At 34.5% G+C, this 19,711-nt stretch overlaps 1 protein-coding gene across 2 annotated transcripts in view; it reads left to right on the top strand.

Annotated features, from left to right (window-relative positions):
- Window positions 1-19,711, top strand: part of stmA (Protein EFR3 homolog stmA) — a 59,056-nt gene extending 39,345 nt beyond the window's left edge. For both annotated transcript variants that reach the window (XM_083139510.1, XM_083139506.1), the window contains 6 exons: window positions 1,885-2,057; window positions 3,182-3,413; window positions 5,041-5,169; window positions 6,041-6,322; window positions 6,863-7,021; window positions 10,080-19,711. In XM_083139510.1, coding sequence (XP_082995636.1) covers window positions 1,885-2,057; window positions 3,182-3,413; window positions 5,041-5,169; window positions 6,041-6,322; window positions 6,863-7,021; window positions 10,080-10,268 — 1,164 coding nt within the window. In that variant the 3' untranslated portion in view covers window positions 10,269-19,711. The remainder of the gene's footprint in view (window positions 1-1,884; window positions 2,058-3,181; window positions 3,414-5,040; window positions 5,170-6,040; window positions 6,323-6,862; window positions 7,022-10,079) is intronic.

Genomic DNA, 19,711 nt, shown 5'->3' with positions numbered 1-19,711 from the left:
AATAAATTACTTGCGTCAATTCAGCAAATGATCATTCATTCATCTTCACAATCACAATTAGCCAAAAGTGGCAGAAAAGCAAAGTATGGGTCTGTCAACCCCCGTGGTTATAGACATCGTTCAAGTTTAAAAAGGGCATAAGTTTGTTATTTTTATTGTTAATAACAGAAACCAGGTTATATTTTTATATTCTACCATTTAATCCAAAAAAAAAAAAAATTACAGATCCACAGCTTCCAAAATTTATAGTTTTCTTTATGAGAGGTCCCACATTGAATACTTTATGAGTAAAATTTACCCCCAAATGTTTAAAGCCTTTTTTGAATGGAACTCGGAATCTGTAGAAGTTAATAACAAAATGCAATAACTATGAATTTCAGTACACTAACTGTACAAAATGCAAGAAACTAATGCACAACAGTTATGTTGGATATTCACTCACATGGTGGATTGAGTAGCAAAGTCTCTCCACTTATACCAGGGTGTTCAAAAAACTATACACACTTTAAAAGCATGTCATACATGCGATATGCTTTAATTCGCGTTGGCTACGGGTTCAACATGTAGTACTATCGTTCAGAAACAGCAACAGATAGCGTTCGTGTTCAGCGATGGGATGCGGCCAGGCCAGAACGTGAATCCAGGTCCTTTGATGGCAAGATTAGAAGTCAACCACTTAGTGTGCTTGGCCTCCAAGATGACAAAATTAACTTCAAAACCTGTAAATAGTACTTTAGAGAATAATTTGCATGAGTTAAGTACTTTTTAGCTTGATTTTATTTCAAATTTACACATCCAAGTGCCTCAATATGAAAAAAATATCCATTTTCAGATAGTATTTTGATGTGCAATGCTAATGGTATTCGGTTCTTTTTTAGCATTGCCTATGCATATGAATCCTATCATTGAATGCATGCAATGTGCATGCATATTAGGGATGTGACAAATCTGATTTCTGCTGCGTGAGTAGGTCAATGTTGGCTAATCAGGCTAGGTGAAAATTCAGTATTAAACAAATCCTAATGCCCTTGATTTTGTATCTTTGAAGCTTAATAAAGGAAAGTATATCATTTGTATTTCATACAGTAGAGAATTATTTGTTGTTCTTTTGTTGAGAGGAAAAACCTAAGCTGTATGGGTATTATGCTCTTTTGTGTGTATGTGTGTGTTTGTTTGTATTGTTTTTTTTCTCTCATTTTATTCCAATTTCTTTTATATTTCTGTTGTAACAGTATAAAATTTGTTAAGGATATTTAGAATACACGAACTTTTTTCTTTAACATTTATATTCAAAATGCTGGATTGGTTTTCTATTGGATAAGTAATGCATCACCCAGTGAAAATCCCCTTGGCAGACCTTTGCTTTCAAAGGGCTGGGGAAGCACAATTTTAAAATATTGACATTGGGAGCTGTTTAGAAAATTACCAGCAAGTTCATTAGAATCACTAAATGGCCTGCTTCATCATATAAGTAATTTTTCTTGGACATTTCATAGTTCACTTGCTTCACTGATCAACCAGTGAGTGGATTGACTTACAACCTGCAATCAAAAATTCCTAGCCTGGGCATGAGTGCATTTTTTTTTTTAAAATTAGCATCTCTTCATCAATTTAATTAAATCATCGTTCAATATCATTGTCACGATTATCCAAAACTGGCAGAAAAGCAACACAAAATAATAAAAAATACCTATGTTATGAATTGCTTAAGGATTCATCACTTGTTTAATGATAGACTTTAATTTATGTGATTTTCACTTTGTGCATAGAACTGATTCAGACAAGATGAATGCAGTAATTGTTGATGAGAAGGAAAATAGTAATTTTTCAGATTTGTGTGTGATATAATGTACCAGTTAATCCTTGCATTGCTTTCCTTTTTAGGTTGGAACGAAATATCGCACGGTACATTTTAACACAACCTTCCCATTGTCATTTTTGGAACCATTGTTGAGAATGTCACTTGCTCCTGATGCAGATATGCGACTGCTTGTACAGAAAATCTTACATACTTTGATTGACAGGCACCAAAACTTGGATAAGCTATTGAAACCAACGTAAGTACTTTCTACCAATGTACAGTCTTAATTGTTAAATGTTACTCCTTTATTTTCATGAAGCAATTGAATTATTTGGTAGCAGATCATAAAGTTAAAAATGCCATTATTCGTATTACAATGCAAAATGAAAATTTAGAAGTTGCACGTGTTACATGCACATATTCAAAAATTATTTATCTCTTGTACTTTTGAGCTTAAAGTTACGTAATTATATCTAACTCTCTGACATTCCTAAACCCAAAAGTTTATTGCTGCAGCAGCATATGTCCCTATCCTGGGCAGGATCAATTCACTCTTAACCATTCTTACCAATTTCCTTCAGGTCCATCTTAATATTGTTGTTCCATGTTCCTCTGGGCCTTCCCACAGATCACTTGCTACCAGGTTTTCCAATGAGATCCCTGTAAACTTTTCTATCCTCTTCCATGCATACTACACGGCCTGCCCACCAAAATTTTATTGACTTAATTATTCTAATAATATGAGACATAAACCATGCAATTATATCATAAACATTTATATTTAGTAGGGATGAGCTGATATGGAACTTTGGCCGATACCCATAAAGTACTGATATAAAATTTACCAATACCGTTAACTAATATTCTACCAATCCGATATAAAATTATAAATGGTTCATTGAGCTATGACTGCAATGCAAAAGAGTCTGCATATTCACACAGCTCAAAATTCACTATAATTTCTTAAGACATTTACTTTAAAAAAAAAAGTAGGGAATGAAGATTACATGTTTGTATCCATAAAAATTTCAACAGAATGGCAGAATGTTGCACTGAATTATAAGATATTTATAGATATATTGAATCAGTAATGTTAGCAATAAACCGATACACCAATATGCCTATATCAGCCAATACTGATAGAGTACCAATTAATCTGTACCATCTATAATATTTAGTGTCATTAAGTGCAAAAGCATCATCTCTCATATATGAGAAACGTAATATTTATCTAGTACTTAATATTTATAGAAATGCCATGAGGTTAATTAAAGATTAGTGATCAAGCCTAATCCTAATCTAGATTCTAGCTTGAACATTGATTGATGATCTTCATTAATAGTAACATTATTTCATGCTTTGTGTTTGCATTTTTAACAGGATCAAGGTAGCTGAGTTGAAGCTCTTCGTAGAAAAATGTTCTCGTCCCGACATTATATTCATTAAGAAACATGGGCCAGAGATATTCTTGAGCTTATATGAGAGCTTGGAACAGGAGAATAATACTGTGGAAAATATGGAAGCACTTTACACCACATTTGCTTTGCTCTGGGTTGAATTGGGTTGCGAGGATACTGTGATGGATGTGCTAAGGTTCCTGATTACTATACAGGTAACTTATCTTCTATGACATATTGTAAATATATACTTGTTGGGCAGATGCACATGATAGCACCAATTTATGTTGGCAATAAGTTTAAAAAGTAGTTGTTTTTATTAGCAGAAATAACAATAAAGTGCAGATTTATCTGTTGTGGAATTAGGAGAATTAATAACACTCCTTGCAGCTGACAAGATTTTGAGGGCTTTCCTGATGGCATAGTGGTAATGTCGTCACTTTGTAATCAAAGGGCCTCCTGTTCGATCCTGGAAGAGACACATTGCACAGGGGTTCGGATCCCACTTTAAACTCTAGGTCCAGTCCCGATTAGCCTATCAAGGCATAAAGTGTACTTAATTCCCAACCCAAACAAACAAACTAAGATGAGATATGTCTATTTCCAAGGATACACTGGAATGAAAGTGTTAGTAACTCCAGACCTGTAAATGGTATTTATACAAATCTTTAAGACAGCAAGTAAAGAACTTTCACTCCATATAATTTATTTTATTGTAAGTTGAATGTTTTACATATTTTACAAGTTGAACAAAAACTGTAGCAATTTACACTTATTGTGCATCATTAATCGTGTGCCATTCCAAAATTATTAAGATAAAGTATGCAAATTAGCATGAGCTTTAAGAATATGCAATCAGATTTTTTGCTGCATTAACAGTTTTCGAGTTTTGACCTATTATTTGGTAATAAACTTGACACAAGCTGATTATGTCATACTGTATAACATGACATAGTGACAAAATAATGTGTAATAGCCCATAGTAATGGCATACTTGTTTTTGAAATATTATTATTTAATATTCTTCACTCTACAGTCGTTTTCCCAATGATTAGTAGTTATTAATAGTTGTATTGAAATTTTGAAATTGTTAAATTCTGTTTTCATAAGGGATTTTTTATTCTTTGCCATTGCCACTTTGGTATTATATTGGAATACCAAGCATTTCATTAGTGTATTGTATGTGTGTAATTGTATTGAGAGTTGGCATGTATTAACTTTGATTATTGATAAAAAGTTGTCAATTAATTACCATGACTTAACATAATGATAATTTTCATACACATGAGATTATTATTCACTGTATACTTATAAACAGCATATTGATGATTTTATAACAGGTAATGTTCCACAAATTTCTTGTCTGCATCTTCAGAGCCAATTGAATTAGAAGGATAAAACCTGTATTGTGGATTACATAGGTTGCTAAATCTGTTCCAGTATCGTTAATTGATTATTGCTGACAAAGCACAGTTGCATTGTCTTCTGTTTTTATATCAACAGAAAACCAACAGTCAAGAAAAATACAATCAGGATAGCAAAAATTGAAAAAAATGTGATGTAAAAACTAAAAACCTAGCAACTGGGAGATTGTGTTTTGTCAACAACAACCAATTAACCATCTTGAAACTCATTCAACAAAGTATGTAATCCACAATTCAGGTTTTTTCTTCTAAATCCATTTTGGCCAGTGTGAAAATAATCAATTTGCTGTTGATACAGTGAATGTAAATCATATTTGAACTTTTATTGGGATATGTAGAAATGCACAAGTCTAGCTTTCTCTTCGTGCATGTGAATAAATGAGAAACTAACAAAAATATTGAATTTACTTGCTTACAGGATGTGGCTTTAACAAACACTTCATTAAGTGCTGCACAGAAGTTCAATCTCCATGCAATAGTTGCTAGTTTGCTACTCCTGATTCCACATGTTGTACCTATTAAATCTCTCTTGGAGTATGCAACAAAGGTAAGAATATATTCCAAGTAAAGTGGAACTACATCACACCAGTTCTGTGAAAATAAAATTTAAAATTACTCTAAATAGATACAACAGTTATCTCACAACTCTAACATGGCAATCTATCATTATTGTACTCAGAAATATTTATAGATTTGAATAGATACATGGCAAGAATATTACAATGGCTGTCATTTAATAAATACATCTCCTTTTGTGACACCATTTTGGCACAGAATTAGACTACATTGTATAACTAACATGACCTGAATTGCAGAAATACCAGTTTTTTTAACACAATTGTTCCTGATGTCTGTACCACTGATATTACCGATACATATGGACATTTTTTAATGATGAAAGCATGAAAGAGAGAGAATTAAGTGCCTCTTTTTTTTAATAAGCATTATCACTTCATTTTCATATTCTAATGAAAACTTTCACTTAAAAAGTGTATTTTTTATTGCATTTTGCAAGAACGTGTGATCATGGAGTTGGTAGCTGAGTACTTCAAGTGGTTGACTTGTGTACGTGTACTTGAAGGTGTCTCATTTATGCAACTTGGTGAAAAAAATGAAATGGAAATCTTTACTAATTACTTCAAAAATGGGAATTTTAGAGAAATGTTGAAACTTGAAAATCATAATCTGGAATTTTTTGGAAATTCATGGCAAACCTGAAATTGTCTGGGAATGGTTTTAGCAAAATTAGTCTGAACCTATATTAAGAAAAGTTGTTCACCTCATACCCATTGTGAAAGTTTGTTAAAAGGCAACACCATGTTTGTGAATAAATTAATCTTTTGTTCTAAAGCTTCGAAGTTCTGAGTTGGTGTTTGTGTTTAAATTTCCCACAACAAGTGTTTTCCTATTTTTCACAGCTTGTTAGTTTGCGTCAGCAGAAAACACCCCACTTGCTACCAGAACTAAAGGTCCATTACAAAGATCTATCTGCTCAGGTTCCTACAGACGTGCTTGTGGATCAGCTTGGAGTTACAGAGTGCCTACGCACGGCAGGCTTTGATATATCTCGGATGCAGGGTCCATACAGTGGCTTGCCTCGTCATTCATGGGTGGATACGGGGATGAGAGGCAGTGTTGGAGATCTGAATTCTATAACAGTGGAGGTGGATAGTGTGGCTTCTTCCCCTGGGATGCAAAGGGTAAGTAAATGGACAATACAGACTATCCTTAAAGTCACTCTCTATTGCAATGAATGAAGACTGTAATTGCAATAATAATAATAACAATATTTGTGTTATTTGGCTCACATGTCTATACTCATATGTCCATGAATTAATGCAAGAGCATGCACTGTGGTCCAGTGTAACTCCACATAACCTCGACACTGATGAGGCTGCAACCCCTTCCCCAAATGCATAATTGGGGCCTCCCCGATGGCGCAGTGGTAGCATCGTCGCCTTGTAATCAAGGGGTCCCAGGTTCGATACCCGGTGGAGGCACAAGTGGTTCGGATCCCACTTTAAACTGTAGGTCCAGTCCCGATTAGCCTTACTGTGCATAAAGTGGACTTAAAACAACAAATCAAATCAAATCAAAATCAAACCAAATTCATAATTGTAAAAATGAAAATTAGTTGTTGTTTTTTTTGGGCAAGGTACTATAGCTACATAAGAGGGGCATGTATCGTGAAAAAAGTAAACATTGCACATTTATGACATTAGCAATTCTTCTATCTCTAGAAACACCCAGAGGAAGAGTTGACATTCGAATCCATGAAAAAGATTCTCCAGGAATCAACTGATGTAGAGCGTGAAGCAGAAGAGGAACGCAGGTTGCAGCTGAGCGAGACTTTCAGAACTGCAGCCTTTGAGGATCTTGTGTCGCGGACCCAGGCAAAGGTAAGTACCAGTTTTTTTTTTCCCCCAACAGTAAAAACCATAGAAACCAGCTGTATTATTGGATACATGCAGGATACGAAGTTTTGGAGTGTTGAAATTTGACCTTAAAAAAAAAGTTCTTTTATATTTTCTACACCAGGACTGAGCATCTTACTTTCACTTATGGAGGCCAGTGAGTGTTTCATGCATACTACACCTCAAGGTCAATGAAGAGCAGAGCACGACTAAATAATACTGTGGCAAAGGCACACTTCTGTTTCTTCTGCCCTAATTACAATGCCAAACTTCACTGTTACTCGTGCATCAGATTATAAGATTTCTCATTGAATGAACGCAACTGAAGAAACCTTCTACCATGCTAACTCCCTCCTTTCTGCCCCTCTTATGTTGCTATAGTACTGCTACATACAAGAGAACACTTCCACGAATACGGCAGGTTGTCCAAGCCTACTCTACACATTGTGACCCCTGTATACTTTTACCAGTGTCTATGAATGGCATGTTATTAGTTTTCAAAAAAGTAAAAGACAATTCTATGGAGACTGATTCTTTTGAAGTATGAAGAGATGAGACAACTTCACAAATATTTTTCATTTCACAGTTACTTTTACTGAAAAAAACAACTAATTTTTCATGATTTGTGAAAATTCATGGTCATGGATACTTTGTTTTTTCACTATTTCATCAGTAATACAGTGGAACCCCCAATTTTACGTTCTTTGATTTCCTGTTTTACGTTTTCCTGCATTATACATTCAGTGTTCATTGTTCCAATAGAGCAAAATGCTATAAAATTTTCCCAGAATTTACATTTTCCTTTATTTTAAGGTCTTTCAACTTGATCCCTTTAAAAACATAAAATCAAAATTCCACTGTAGTGCATTGAATTGAATTTGCTTTATTATTGAGCAAGGTTCAGGTATGTTATAATGAAGGTGACTACTAACCAGGAAGGAATTACAGGAATTGTGCTTCACCAAGAATGAAAGTATAAATCTGTATAAATTTCCTTCCTAAATTGCATGTCATGAGGATATGCAATTCACAGCACTGGAGATCAAATATTCTTAAACATGTGACATACATTTATCAAATTTGGTTCATGCTCATTTATAAAACAGTGAAAAAGTGTTTGCAGTGGCATATGTATCATTGACAATCGGATTCTATTTTTACTGAGTAAACAAAACTAATGTCTTCCACTTTATATTTTGACACTACAATCTCACTGATATTGCAAACTAAATTTTTTTTAAAGAAAGACTTAGGTGTAATGTATTGATTACAAGATAGGGTAATTGTTACAATTGCAATACATATGGCCAAACTATTTAGTTTTGATCTTAAAGTAAGTTTAAAGTGGTTAAAATAATTAAGACATTCATAATCATGGCATTTTTGTAACATATTTTTCCCAAATGGAAAGGAAAATTTGATGCTACATGTAAACTTTTTGCACTCGAAATGTAGAAGACTTGGAGTTATATATGAATTTTGTCTTAACATTAGGATAACCAACTTGATTAACTGCTGAAATATAAGCTATTTCTGAATTGGCAAATGCACCATAACGTTCTTTCTTGTTCCCTCGGAAGTTGTCAAAATCTACAAGATATATGTACATGTTTGTTTGACCCAATGTTATTCGTTCATTATATAACATGGGCCTTGTCTGGATGCTTCGTTCCCGTTTGGGCAAGGAACTTTAGAGGAGTGACAATTAGATAATTAGACAATTGTTTGGTTGCCAAAGGAAAAGAAGTTGACATTAATGTAAGTTTAAGTTTGTGTTTTTCCAAGACTTATATGTTACCTTGCAATACACTTGTCACTTTTCCCGCCAAGAGTCAGTTCAAATGTCAGTTACCTCACTCTGGGTTACAGGCACACAGTGTGCTCTCTCATATAATTCCGCATCTCTTCATTTAGCACCAGCTAGGGTCATGCTCAGCCGAGCATGGAAAATGTTCTATGCAGCAGCGTGGTTCGGAGCATGGCAGTGTGGTGCATGGAATTTTCCACTCGGAGGTTCAGGGTGGTGCATTTGTGGCATCTGAGTGGGTAATGAGCTTAAAGTTGTCAACTTTTGGTCTTGAAACCAAAGTTCCTGGATTCAAGTCCTAGCCTTTGCATTGGAGTGTCCAGCCGTGGTGTTCTTTGTGAGTGGCCCTTGAGCAATCATCACGATGAGCCAAAAATGGCCGAAAAGCAATGCTAAGTAAGCAAAATACAAATACAAAGGAACATGAAATGGAATGTGGTGAGTAGTTGAAGCTCCTTATCGCCATCAAGTATCATAGTAGATCCAATTAAGACATACAGGTATAACTTCTAGAAATATATCTGTCAAGAGTGCGGAAAATGGTAGTGTCCAAAAAGTCGATTTTACAGGAGATGGAAAAACATGAGATTAGATTTGGTTAGGTTAGGTTAGAGATGATTTTAACATATATCTTATTTACTAGTTAACTTATGTGATCCATGATTGGCTTTCAGGGATCCAGAAAATGGATGCAACTCATTTTGGACTTACCCCTTTCCTCCCAGTACAGATATAATGGTTGTAATTATGAATTTAGTGACACATTATAGTAACTTTCATTATTTGAACATCAATCTGCATTTTCCGTAGAGGGGGGGGAAAAGTATATATGTTATTGGTAATGTAGTCTACCAAGGACTATCTCATTTGTGAGATTGAAGGTGTAAATCCCATACTGGCCACCCTGGTCTTTTGATTGCCTTCCTCAGATCCCCCCAGTCATCTGGCTTTTCCATTGCCTTCTTCAAAACCCCACTCTGGCCATCTGGTTTTTGCATTGCCTTCCTATAGACTCTCCAACTGAATACTTGAATATTATCTTTAATGTAGGCCATGGATATTTCTTCCTACTTGTACCTTTCCTTCCATCACCTCCCTGCTGCACTAAACATAAAGGTACAAATATGTGCTGTAAATTAAATAATTTAACTAGTTATGCATTTTTCATTACCATGTTCTCTTTATCAAGCATTTGCCTCCTTTGTATGTTGAATTGCTCACTTGTACTCATTTCAGAATGACGTTCTTCAGAACAAACTGAACGAAATATTTGGAAAATTGTCAACCACTTTTGTAGAAACTATGCGTGCACCTGCGACTCCAACCCCGACATCAAAGTCTGACAGACATGATGATTCGCTGAAAACTCCAGCCACCAACCCCCCTGCATATGAGATTCATTTCCCAGAACTCTTTGTATATTAGCGTATGATGTCTGTGTGTCATAAAGATAGCCAGTATCTAGATACCATACACAGAAATGCTGCCTTACTCTTGTTACCCAGAAGTTGTGTATACAAAGCAACTTGTATTGCGAAGAGCCGGTTAAAATTTGCATTTATAATACCTGAACAGAGGTATTCACTGTTTTGAGTGGTGTTAGCATATACATAAAACATGTATATGTAAGAAAGAGCAATAAGATATGAAATAGTGTCTTAACAATGTTGTGATTAAAAAAATTGATAAAAAAATATCAAATGCATGTTATATAGTGCAATCACTTTGCACAGTATATATTTATTGTAAAAATGAGAGTGTTATTTGCAATTAATCAGTACATATACATATGATGTCTGTATATGTATATACATGTTAATATGTATTGGGGAATTGTATATGTTATGCAGGAAATGCCTATTTCTTCCGTTTTTAAGCCAGGGAAAGTAGTAATTATAGCAAGAGTAGATTTCTGTTGTGTTTGTTGAGAAAGTTTTTTTTTCTGTAGTGTTAGTGTAGTGCTGTGTGTATATGTAAATATATATAATATGTCTCACCTACTTCTAGTATTCCGTGCAAATACTCAGAAGAAAGTAGAGTATTGACAATAATGAGTGGTTTACCTATGATGGCTTTCTACTACCAGAAGAGCTTTGCCAATATTTAGGTGCACTCTTGCTGAAAAGAATCATGAATCATAATCTGTCCTTAACCCAGTAATAGTGGTAGCATTTTTTGGTGCCATATGGTCCTTTGTGTCGAGTTCTTTTGTTCATTTGAGATAGAGACAGTTGTTACTTCCTCCCTCACTTCAATATATGGAAAACAAAACAAAAGGTAAAGTTATCCCCAGTGCATTGTACCGTGCCATGTAATTACATAGGGTGTTTGTACGTATGGCCCCACACATTCTCAATGTCAACTATAGTGGAGGTGATGTGCTCAGTACCACACTGTAACTACCTTTACCTCCTAGGTAGTCGTTGATTAGAGGTTGGTTAGCTGCTGTATGATGAGGCATTGTCAGAAAAATTCCTCCCTGAGATAACCACACCCTAGGAATAGAACCAAGGTATCTGCATGGTAGTCATTTGATACCAACTGGGTAACCACTACTTTCAAGTCAAAAGTAACATACATAAATTATGAATTTTTGTTGCATGTGATTTTGTGTGAAATACTGATGTTTGTTGCTGGACCACTAGTTCAGTAGATTAGGAGAACCTGCCCAAACATGGAACATCTTGAAAGATGTAGGAAATGATTTATTTAATGTCATCCAGATAGACAAATCCTCAATTCTTGTCCTATCTAGTTCTAGTAACATACAATGTAGGGAGGGATCCCAGGTTTAAGAACTTACAGAGCTTGACTATTTATTTGTTTATGATTTGTCATATGTTGATTTTCCATTCTTATTGTTACAAAAAGCTAACCTTCTTGGTAGCCAGGTACATGGATTGATTGTCTTGTTTCACCATCTTGACCTGGCAGGTGCTCCTTTGTGAGATCCCTTCAATTTTCATCAAATCATTAGGGACTCACTTTTCATGTTATTTTCCCCTCAAATTCTCATTTTCAAAAACAAGTTGTACTCGGTATTAAAATTATATTTTTTCCTCCATGCTTATTCTTCACATCTCTACAGGACTTTAGTGACAGAATTCCCAACTTAATGAATATATAACTTAGTGGAACTTTAGATGGGCCTTGTAAATAAAATATCTTGTCAAGAGCACCTTTCTACCAGAGCTCTCACGTTAATGAATGGTTAAAGCTCACAACTTCAGTGGTTCTGTGGTTAAGTTCCAAAATGTCAGTTTTCACCTGGCATCATGAAAGCAATGACCTCAATTTAGAAAGCCAGTAAACCATGGCAATGGGAATCGCACACTGGACAATGTAAAGGTACTGGCAGGTCTTGGACTGCAAAGCATTCCTTTCCTTGCCAGTGTATTATTGAATTGCAGAATAATCATGTACCTCAATATTTCTGATTCTTGCCATGTTTTTTGCTATATATGGCAACACTGAAAATCTTATGAAATACAAAATGTGCATTATTTTAAAATTTATTATGCTTAAAAATCTGTTTGACATGTCATTTTATCCACTTACAATCACCCTCCGGCAACAATCAGTGTTTTCAGTTTTATCGTGATAGTAAATTTTATATGGATAGTAAATTTTGTTTGTAGTTTGCAAACAATGTTTATTAGTTTGTTCTTTCGGTGAACTAAATGAAACTGCACCTTGATCCATCATTAGGACACTAAAAGTGGTCAAATAGATTACTAATGTAATAATTTCTTGGTGATCATCAATTCAGAACAGCAATTTTTGGTTCATTGTGCCAGCACCACTATTTCTGGTTTAAGAACCAGTCTATGAGCTCCATTAACAAACACTCTTTATTTCCAAAAAAAAGAGAAGAAACCTTGTTGCTAGGAAGATTGTATTTGGGTCTGTATTTTTAATTTCCTAACTATGAGTTTCAAAGCCTTGTGCGGAGGGAGGGAGGGAGGGGGGAGAGAGAGGGGGACATGCTTCCCTTTGTCCAATGGAGGGGAAGGGGTGTTGAGGTTGAGCTCCACACATTCTCGTTCTTGCATGGTGGAGATGCTGTGATTAGCACCAAAGTCCCTTTGAACTGTGGTAATGGACTTTATTTTTAACCTCTCCAAAATGCAGTAAGTCTTCGCTGCACTTGACACCATACTGACTGAAGAAAATTACCCTACTCGCCAAAGATGCAACAATTTCTCAGTGCATATGCATATTACTACATACTGTGTTACTCTATTCCTTTTTATTATGGTGTAGTGATAAACCAAAATCCAAAGAGACCATGACTTAACATGTACAGTTGAGCCTCAATTTTGCATTCTCACATTATGCATTCAGTCTTGATGGTCCTAAAAAGCAACATATTCCTAGAATTTACATTTTTCTACATTTTAAGTTTTGATCACCTTAGTCCCCTCCAAAACTTAAAAATCAATTTTCCATTGAATAGAAATTTGAATCATCTTCGCAAATGTAGTAACTTCATCACTAACTTATTTTATAACATTTCCTTGACACACTTCTGTTCCAAGAAGGATTCTGTATTGCAGTCTATTAACAACTCTATGCTTCCATTGGTTCTAGTAGAAGAATGCAAATACAGATATTTCTTGGGCGTTCAAGCAAAACATTAGATAAAAGCAAACAAGACCTTGCCAGGGTAGGCTGAAACCATTCATGCATTTTTTTTTTTACAACTTGCTGCAACAAGAACTGCTAAAAGTTGTAGCATGTTGTGAATACACTAAATTACTAGAATGAACCTTCAGCATTGGTTCATATTTAATAGTCAAATAACAACTTAATGTGCAATGACTGGCTGTATTCACAATATCATGGTGTTCAGTGTATTTACAAAATGATATTGTTGGTACGGTGAATGGAAAAAGACCTACAGAATTGTGCATCAGTTCGTGGGTATTATCATTGTGATATTGAATAAACATCTGTGACATGGTATTTGTGTAGAAATACTTAAAATGATGTGCAGTAGATTTAAAAAGCACTCTATTTCTCATTGACAAGTGATTTTTTTTCCTGCCATTAGAGTGTAATCTAATGTTTTGTATACTTAACATTTTTGGATAGGTTCTTTTTTTACTCTGATTTATTTTGTCACAGTTTAGTTTCTCACAAAAAAAAAATTGAATGCACTGTTTACCATGTGCTGCAAATATCATGTTTATAAATAAATCTGAAGTATGAATTTTGAGGAAAGGAAACCCAAATGAAGGGATTGGAGATAAAACATAGTAAGTGACATTTTGGACGTTATTGAGTATATTAAGCAGAAAGCTTAGGGCTGAGTCGATACCGATGTTGATTTATTGATACCGATGTCGATATATCAATATCAGAAAATATCAGTTAGAATTCATCTACCGATACCAGCCGATACTATTCCGACATTTTGGTCTTTCACGAGGTGCTCAAAAATGCCACGCTAAACTTTCATGGTGTCTAATTATCCTGGAAATTATGCAAAAAAAAAAATTATATTTCTTTTTATTTTGCACCAATTTTGCACAAATAATATTTTGTGATTACATAATATCTATTTTAATATTCTGAAGTAATTATTGTATATTTTAAGGCAAATGTCTTGGCAAATTGATGCATATAATTGGAGAAGATAATGTACATATCAATATTTTGAACAAATTTTAATTATTGCAATTTTCAAGTGTCAGTATCGGTGGGAATCGGTAAGAGTATCAGCATTGGTATCGGTTCAAAGTGGTATTGGCTCAGCCCTAGTTATTAGAAGCTATACTGTAGATAAATTGTTTTCGTGTTGTTTACCAATTTCAGAAACATTCAATGAGTCCAATGCAAATTGCATGACATGGCAATTACACTTGAAAATTGAAGGATGGCTCTCTCTACTTTGTAATTCAATGATGATCAAAATGTCTTACCCCCAAGCCCTTCAAATAAAATGTAGTGGTAAAAATTAGTACATCGGATTAACAAAAACCTACAAAATAGAAAGTGTTGTTGTTGAGTGTCAGTTTCCAGAAAGCCCCACACTACATTTGCTGACTGACTGAACTCCATCCTGATCGGAATTATCCTAAATTCGTCTGTTCCTGCACGGTGTCTGGATAAGTAACAGACGCACAAAGATGATATATACACATATATTTAATTACTATAATACAAGTACACGAAGGACTAAACAATTTAGACTGTCAATTTGGCTGTAGAATGTGCATATACAGCGCACTTGTAAATGTGTGCGTGTGTCACGGTTCCTCTCACGAAGATGCTTACGATGACTGTTGGTGATGACTGTTGGCAACGCCCAAGCAGAGAGCCTGGGTCAGCTCTCGGAACGTTCCCGAATTCACTTGTGGGTGTAAGTTCCTAATCTCAAAGTCTCTGTGAGGTTCCGCAGTTTTTACTCCCACACTTCACACATATCTAACTTACACATAATATAAAATCATTTCGCTTGATGCATATACACAAAAAAGAGAGAGAATATAAAAAACAGTAATTAGATACATTGTTCACTGAACAGTTGTTGAAAATTTTTATATAAATAACAATGAAAAACTGGTTTCGCAACACTAACCATGAATCGAGCAGGCGTTCTCAGGTTACCAACCAAGTTAGATTGGAGTTAGCTTCCAACGTTTCGAGCATATACATTGCTCTCATCATCAGGGAATATAGAAATTGAGACGAGTGTGGGGTTAAATATATGACAATTATGGTGTGGAATTCGAGTTCTGTCTTCTTATTGGCTCGCTCTGGATCCTTTTGTTCTTATTGGCTGCAGCTTTGTTTTTACGGAGGAGCGAATTCCAGGCGTGACTGAGCTGGATTTCCATGTCCCTGTTGAGATTTTTGCTTTCCCATGATATGGCTATGGCTTCTTTTACTCGTCGGTCCCAGTACCCAGCACATTTGACTATTATTTTTATGTCAATAAATAAAACCCTGTGTCCCTCTGTGATTCTGTGTTCTGCAAGTCCTGACTTTTCAGGTTGGAAAAAATGTGATGTTGCGCTGATGTTCATTGCGTCATTGTTCAATAGTGCATCCTGTTTGGCCTATGTATGGTGTTCCACACTCGCAAGGCATACGGTATACTCCTGGAATCCGTAGCTCCAGGTTATCCTTGATTGAGCGAAGAAGAGCCTTGGTCTTGAGTGGTGGTCTTCACTCCGTGTCTTGCGAGAATTCTACTTAATTTCCCAGAGGTGTGCCCAATAAAAGGTAAAACTATTGTAGTGGGACATTCTCCTGTGTTGGTGCTAGCAGGGATGCTAGCAATTAATATCCAGAGCGAGCCAATAAAAAGACAGAACCTAAATTCCGCACCATAATTGTCATATATTTAACCCCATACTTGTCTCCATTTCTATATTCCCTGATTGAGAGCAATGTATACTCTCGAAACATTGGAAGCTAATTCCAATCTAACCTGGTTGGTAACCCGAGAACATCTGTTCAAATCACGTCGCCAGGAAAGCTCTACAATTCCTACTAACCATGAAGTCTCTTTTGAAAATATAAACTACTACCAAAATCAAAATTGAGGGAGATGCCAGAACAAAATATCTAAAGGGGCCTTTTTGTTCAAAATGTATTCCAAAATGCTTTCCTCAGAATTCCCGACTTCCTGTGTATCTAAAATGGTTGGTTCCCAAGGAATGCATTTTTGCTTGAGAATTCAAAATCATTTTTGGGTAATGCTGGAAACAAAGTGTTTAATTTTCTATGTTGTGTTTATAAAGATTATATGTAAGCATCTTAGAAATGTTGTTTGCACAGACGTGTAATAGGTGTTAACATTCTTGGTGTTAAATTCATGACACAGAAATATGAGTGTAAATGAATATCGAAATAATTGTTTGTACTTAATCGTCTTGATTCCCATTAGATCATTACATGTTTCATACATATCATTTGCAAGTTACGTGGGTTGAAGTTTGGTAATTGTTGTGACAAAGATGGTTGCTTAATGTTGAGCACAGATTTGTTGACTCATATCAAACAAATGTGTTTAAACTCTTTACTAAATGTGTGCAAAGCACACCTATATAGATTGAAATTAGGAAAATAATAATTTCTGCACTCATTGCATCCTTGTGCGTAGTTGATTGATAACATCACTGTAGCCAGGTTAGAAATCTAGTTTACAATTGTGAATAGAAGTAACTTGTGTAGGCACTTCTGGTGAGTTACCAGGATTTCCCTTCTGTTGCAGAAATAGATCTTTTAGTGGCTATTGTTAAGTGTTATATGTGTAATTGTTCATGTTAATGAATTATTTGCATTTATTTTTAAGAGGTTTATAACTTTCTCCATTATGCTTGTAAATTATTATGTGGTAAGCATGTATTTGCTATGGTTAGGCAGGCAGATCTTGTAGGGTCTACATGTATCTTTGAAGTGGTTACTAGAATATAGATCTTACTGAGTATTGAGAGTATGTCAGTTGGTATACATCCTAAATTATTTTATATTGACATACATATGTTCTTTTAAATCGGCAGTTTCAATCTTCTGTTACTGTCACAGTTTCTGGACCAAAGTACTTTTGTAAGTAAATTGCAGTTTTCATAAATTTTATGGCAGGATAGATTCTCAGAAATAATATTAGTGTAGCCAAAACTAATAACATAAAGACAAATATTCACAATGTCTGTGCTTAAATTTGCCTTCTCAAACATTAAGTAAGCATTTAATGTAATCCTACAAGAGATATGAAACAATTGCAACATTACCATTAGAGCATGGTAAGGATATAAAAAATTTTTAATTCAATAAACAATCTGTTGTTAGAAATTGTATTGGCTACAGAAATATTCAAGATATTATTTTCAATACTTGAAATTCTGAATTTGTTTCAATGAACATGTGAATTAATATTGTCAAGATATTCCATATTGTTGAGATTCAGTTGAACAGAGTTGTGTAAGATAGTTAATTTGGCAAATTTCTGCATGGTTTATATTGTTCCCTGTTGTAAATCACCATTAATGGAAAAAAAATAAGTACAAACCACCTTTAGTGGACCGAGAGACAAAAATTAGTGTGAATGCATTAAACACCAATATTTAGAATTCTAACAGTGTTCTATGCAACAGCCAGGATGCCTGAATTGTATATCAACTTGAGTTGTGATTAACATTCACTTCAATTATAGATACCAGTTGAAATTGTATCAAGTTTTCATGGTTGATGTGGCTGTAATTGAACTTGAATTATTGCGGTTGACTAGCATGTTTTGGTTACAATCTGATTTGATTCCTTGCTCACAGGAAAAGGAAGTATAGTGTGATGCATAACAATTAGGAATGGGACAGATATTTGTTACTCTATTGTTATTGGCTAATATAGGTTTGTCAATAAAAATGATCTGTACATCTATAAATAATTAATAATTTAGTGCAAAATTGTGCCCAATTTGTTATTTTTATGTATTTTTTTTTTCAAATAAAAAAAACCCATTGTAATCACCTGGTTATATTCATTAATGAAGAATGTTAATGAACCATTAGTGTTCTTGAAGCAAAGTCTGCAATTTTATATGGAACGGAATAGTATCAGAAATTTTAAATTGGTGGTTTATCAGTGTCCACAAAAATTTAATATAGTTCCATCCCTATTAAATATTATCCACCAAATTATCCATTGTTGTTTACATTTGTTTTTCTTTTACATCCTGGATCTCTGCAATTGCATAGTGGTAATGCTGTTGTCTTGTAATCAAGCAAATATGGGTTTGATACCTAACAGAGGCATATTGCAAAGTGGTTCGGATCCTATTTTAACCTGTAGCCTCAGTCCCAATTAGCTTATCTGAGCATAAAGTGGACATAAACAAGCAAATTCTTACTTTCCACATGTTGGTAATTATATTAATGGTGGTGTTCCAATTGTTGAACCTCTTATCACATAAAAGAAAGTAAATGAACATAGTAATGGACAACTCACTTGTTAATTGTTATGCATCTCACTGTACTAAATGTAGCAACAAAGGTTGTAAGTTTTTCATTTTTTTTCAAGATCTTAACAGAAATTTACCATAAATACATATAAAATTCTTGGTAATGTGAAGTACAAATGAAACATGAAACTTCTCAATATTTATTATGATGTTTAGTGAAAGTTCAAAGTTATTACACAACATTTAGAAATTATTGTATAGAAATTTTAATCTTGATATTTATATCAATAAATACATTTGATATTGGTGATAGCATTGTATACAACTAAGTATATAAATCGTAAAACAGATTTTGTCATGATCAGGGGGACAGGAGGGATACATCTCCCACAATTATCAAGAAAAATGTATTATGTATGTGTAAGATGTCACCCCCCTTCCCCAATAACTCAGAAGAAACAGCACTTATGGAGTTCGTGAGAGATATACCCAAGTATTTTCTGGATCAAATTTTTTATGTGATAATTAAGGACAGTGGGGGAGGCAGGCAGGTTGATTAATATGGTGAAAGTTGGTTTCATACAACACATGTTTGTGTTAATTGCATTTAATCATTATGTAACCACTGTTCGACTGAAAACTCATAGCAAACATTTTGCTGATGTATGATACAGTGTAGTTAATACTTGTAGATAATCTTATGTTGTTGGTTCTCATTTTGAATGTCTTTATCCATTGTTGTCATTGTTGTTGTTATTGTTACAATTGTATTTAAACCAGAACATATAAGGCTCCGAGAATTTTTTGTATATATATATTAATGTCAATTATGTTACTTTAATTCATTCATGAAACCTTTCAAAGTAAGTTTCAGGGTACATTTAAAGTGGTGTAGTGTAAGAAAAATATATACAAAAGATTCTGTTCTGTTCGTCAATAAACAGAATAAAAATTTCCA

This window comes from Lepisma saccharinum, chromosome 1 (genome assembly GCF_977018435.1).
Source record: "Lepisma saccharinum chromosome 1, izLepSacc3.1, whole genome shotgun sequence".
Taxonomy (NCBI): domain Eukaryota; kingdom Metazoa; phylum Arthropoda; class Insecta; order Zygentoma; family Lepismatidae; genus Lepisma; species Lepisma saccharinum.
Note: the sequence above shows the minus strand (reverse complement) of the source record. Positions and strands in the feature narration are given on the sequence as shown.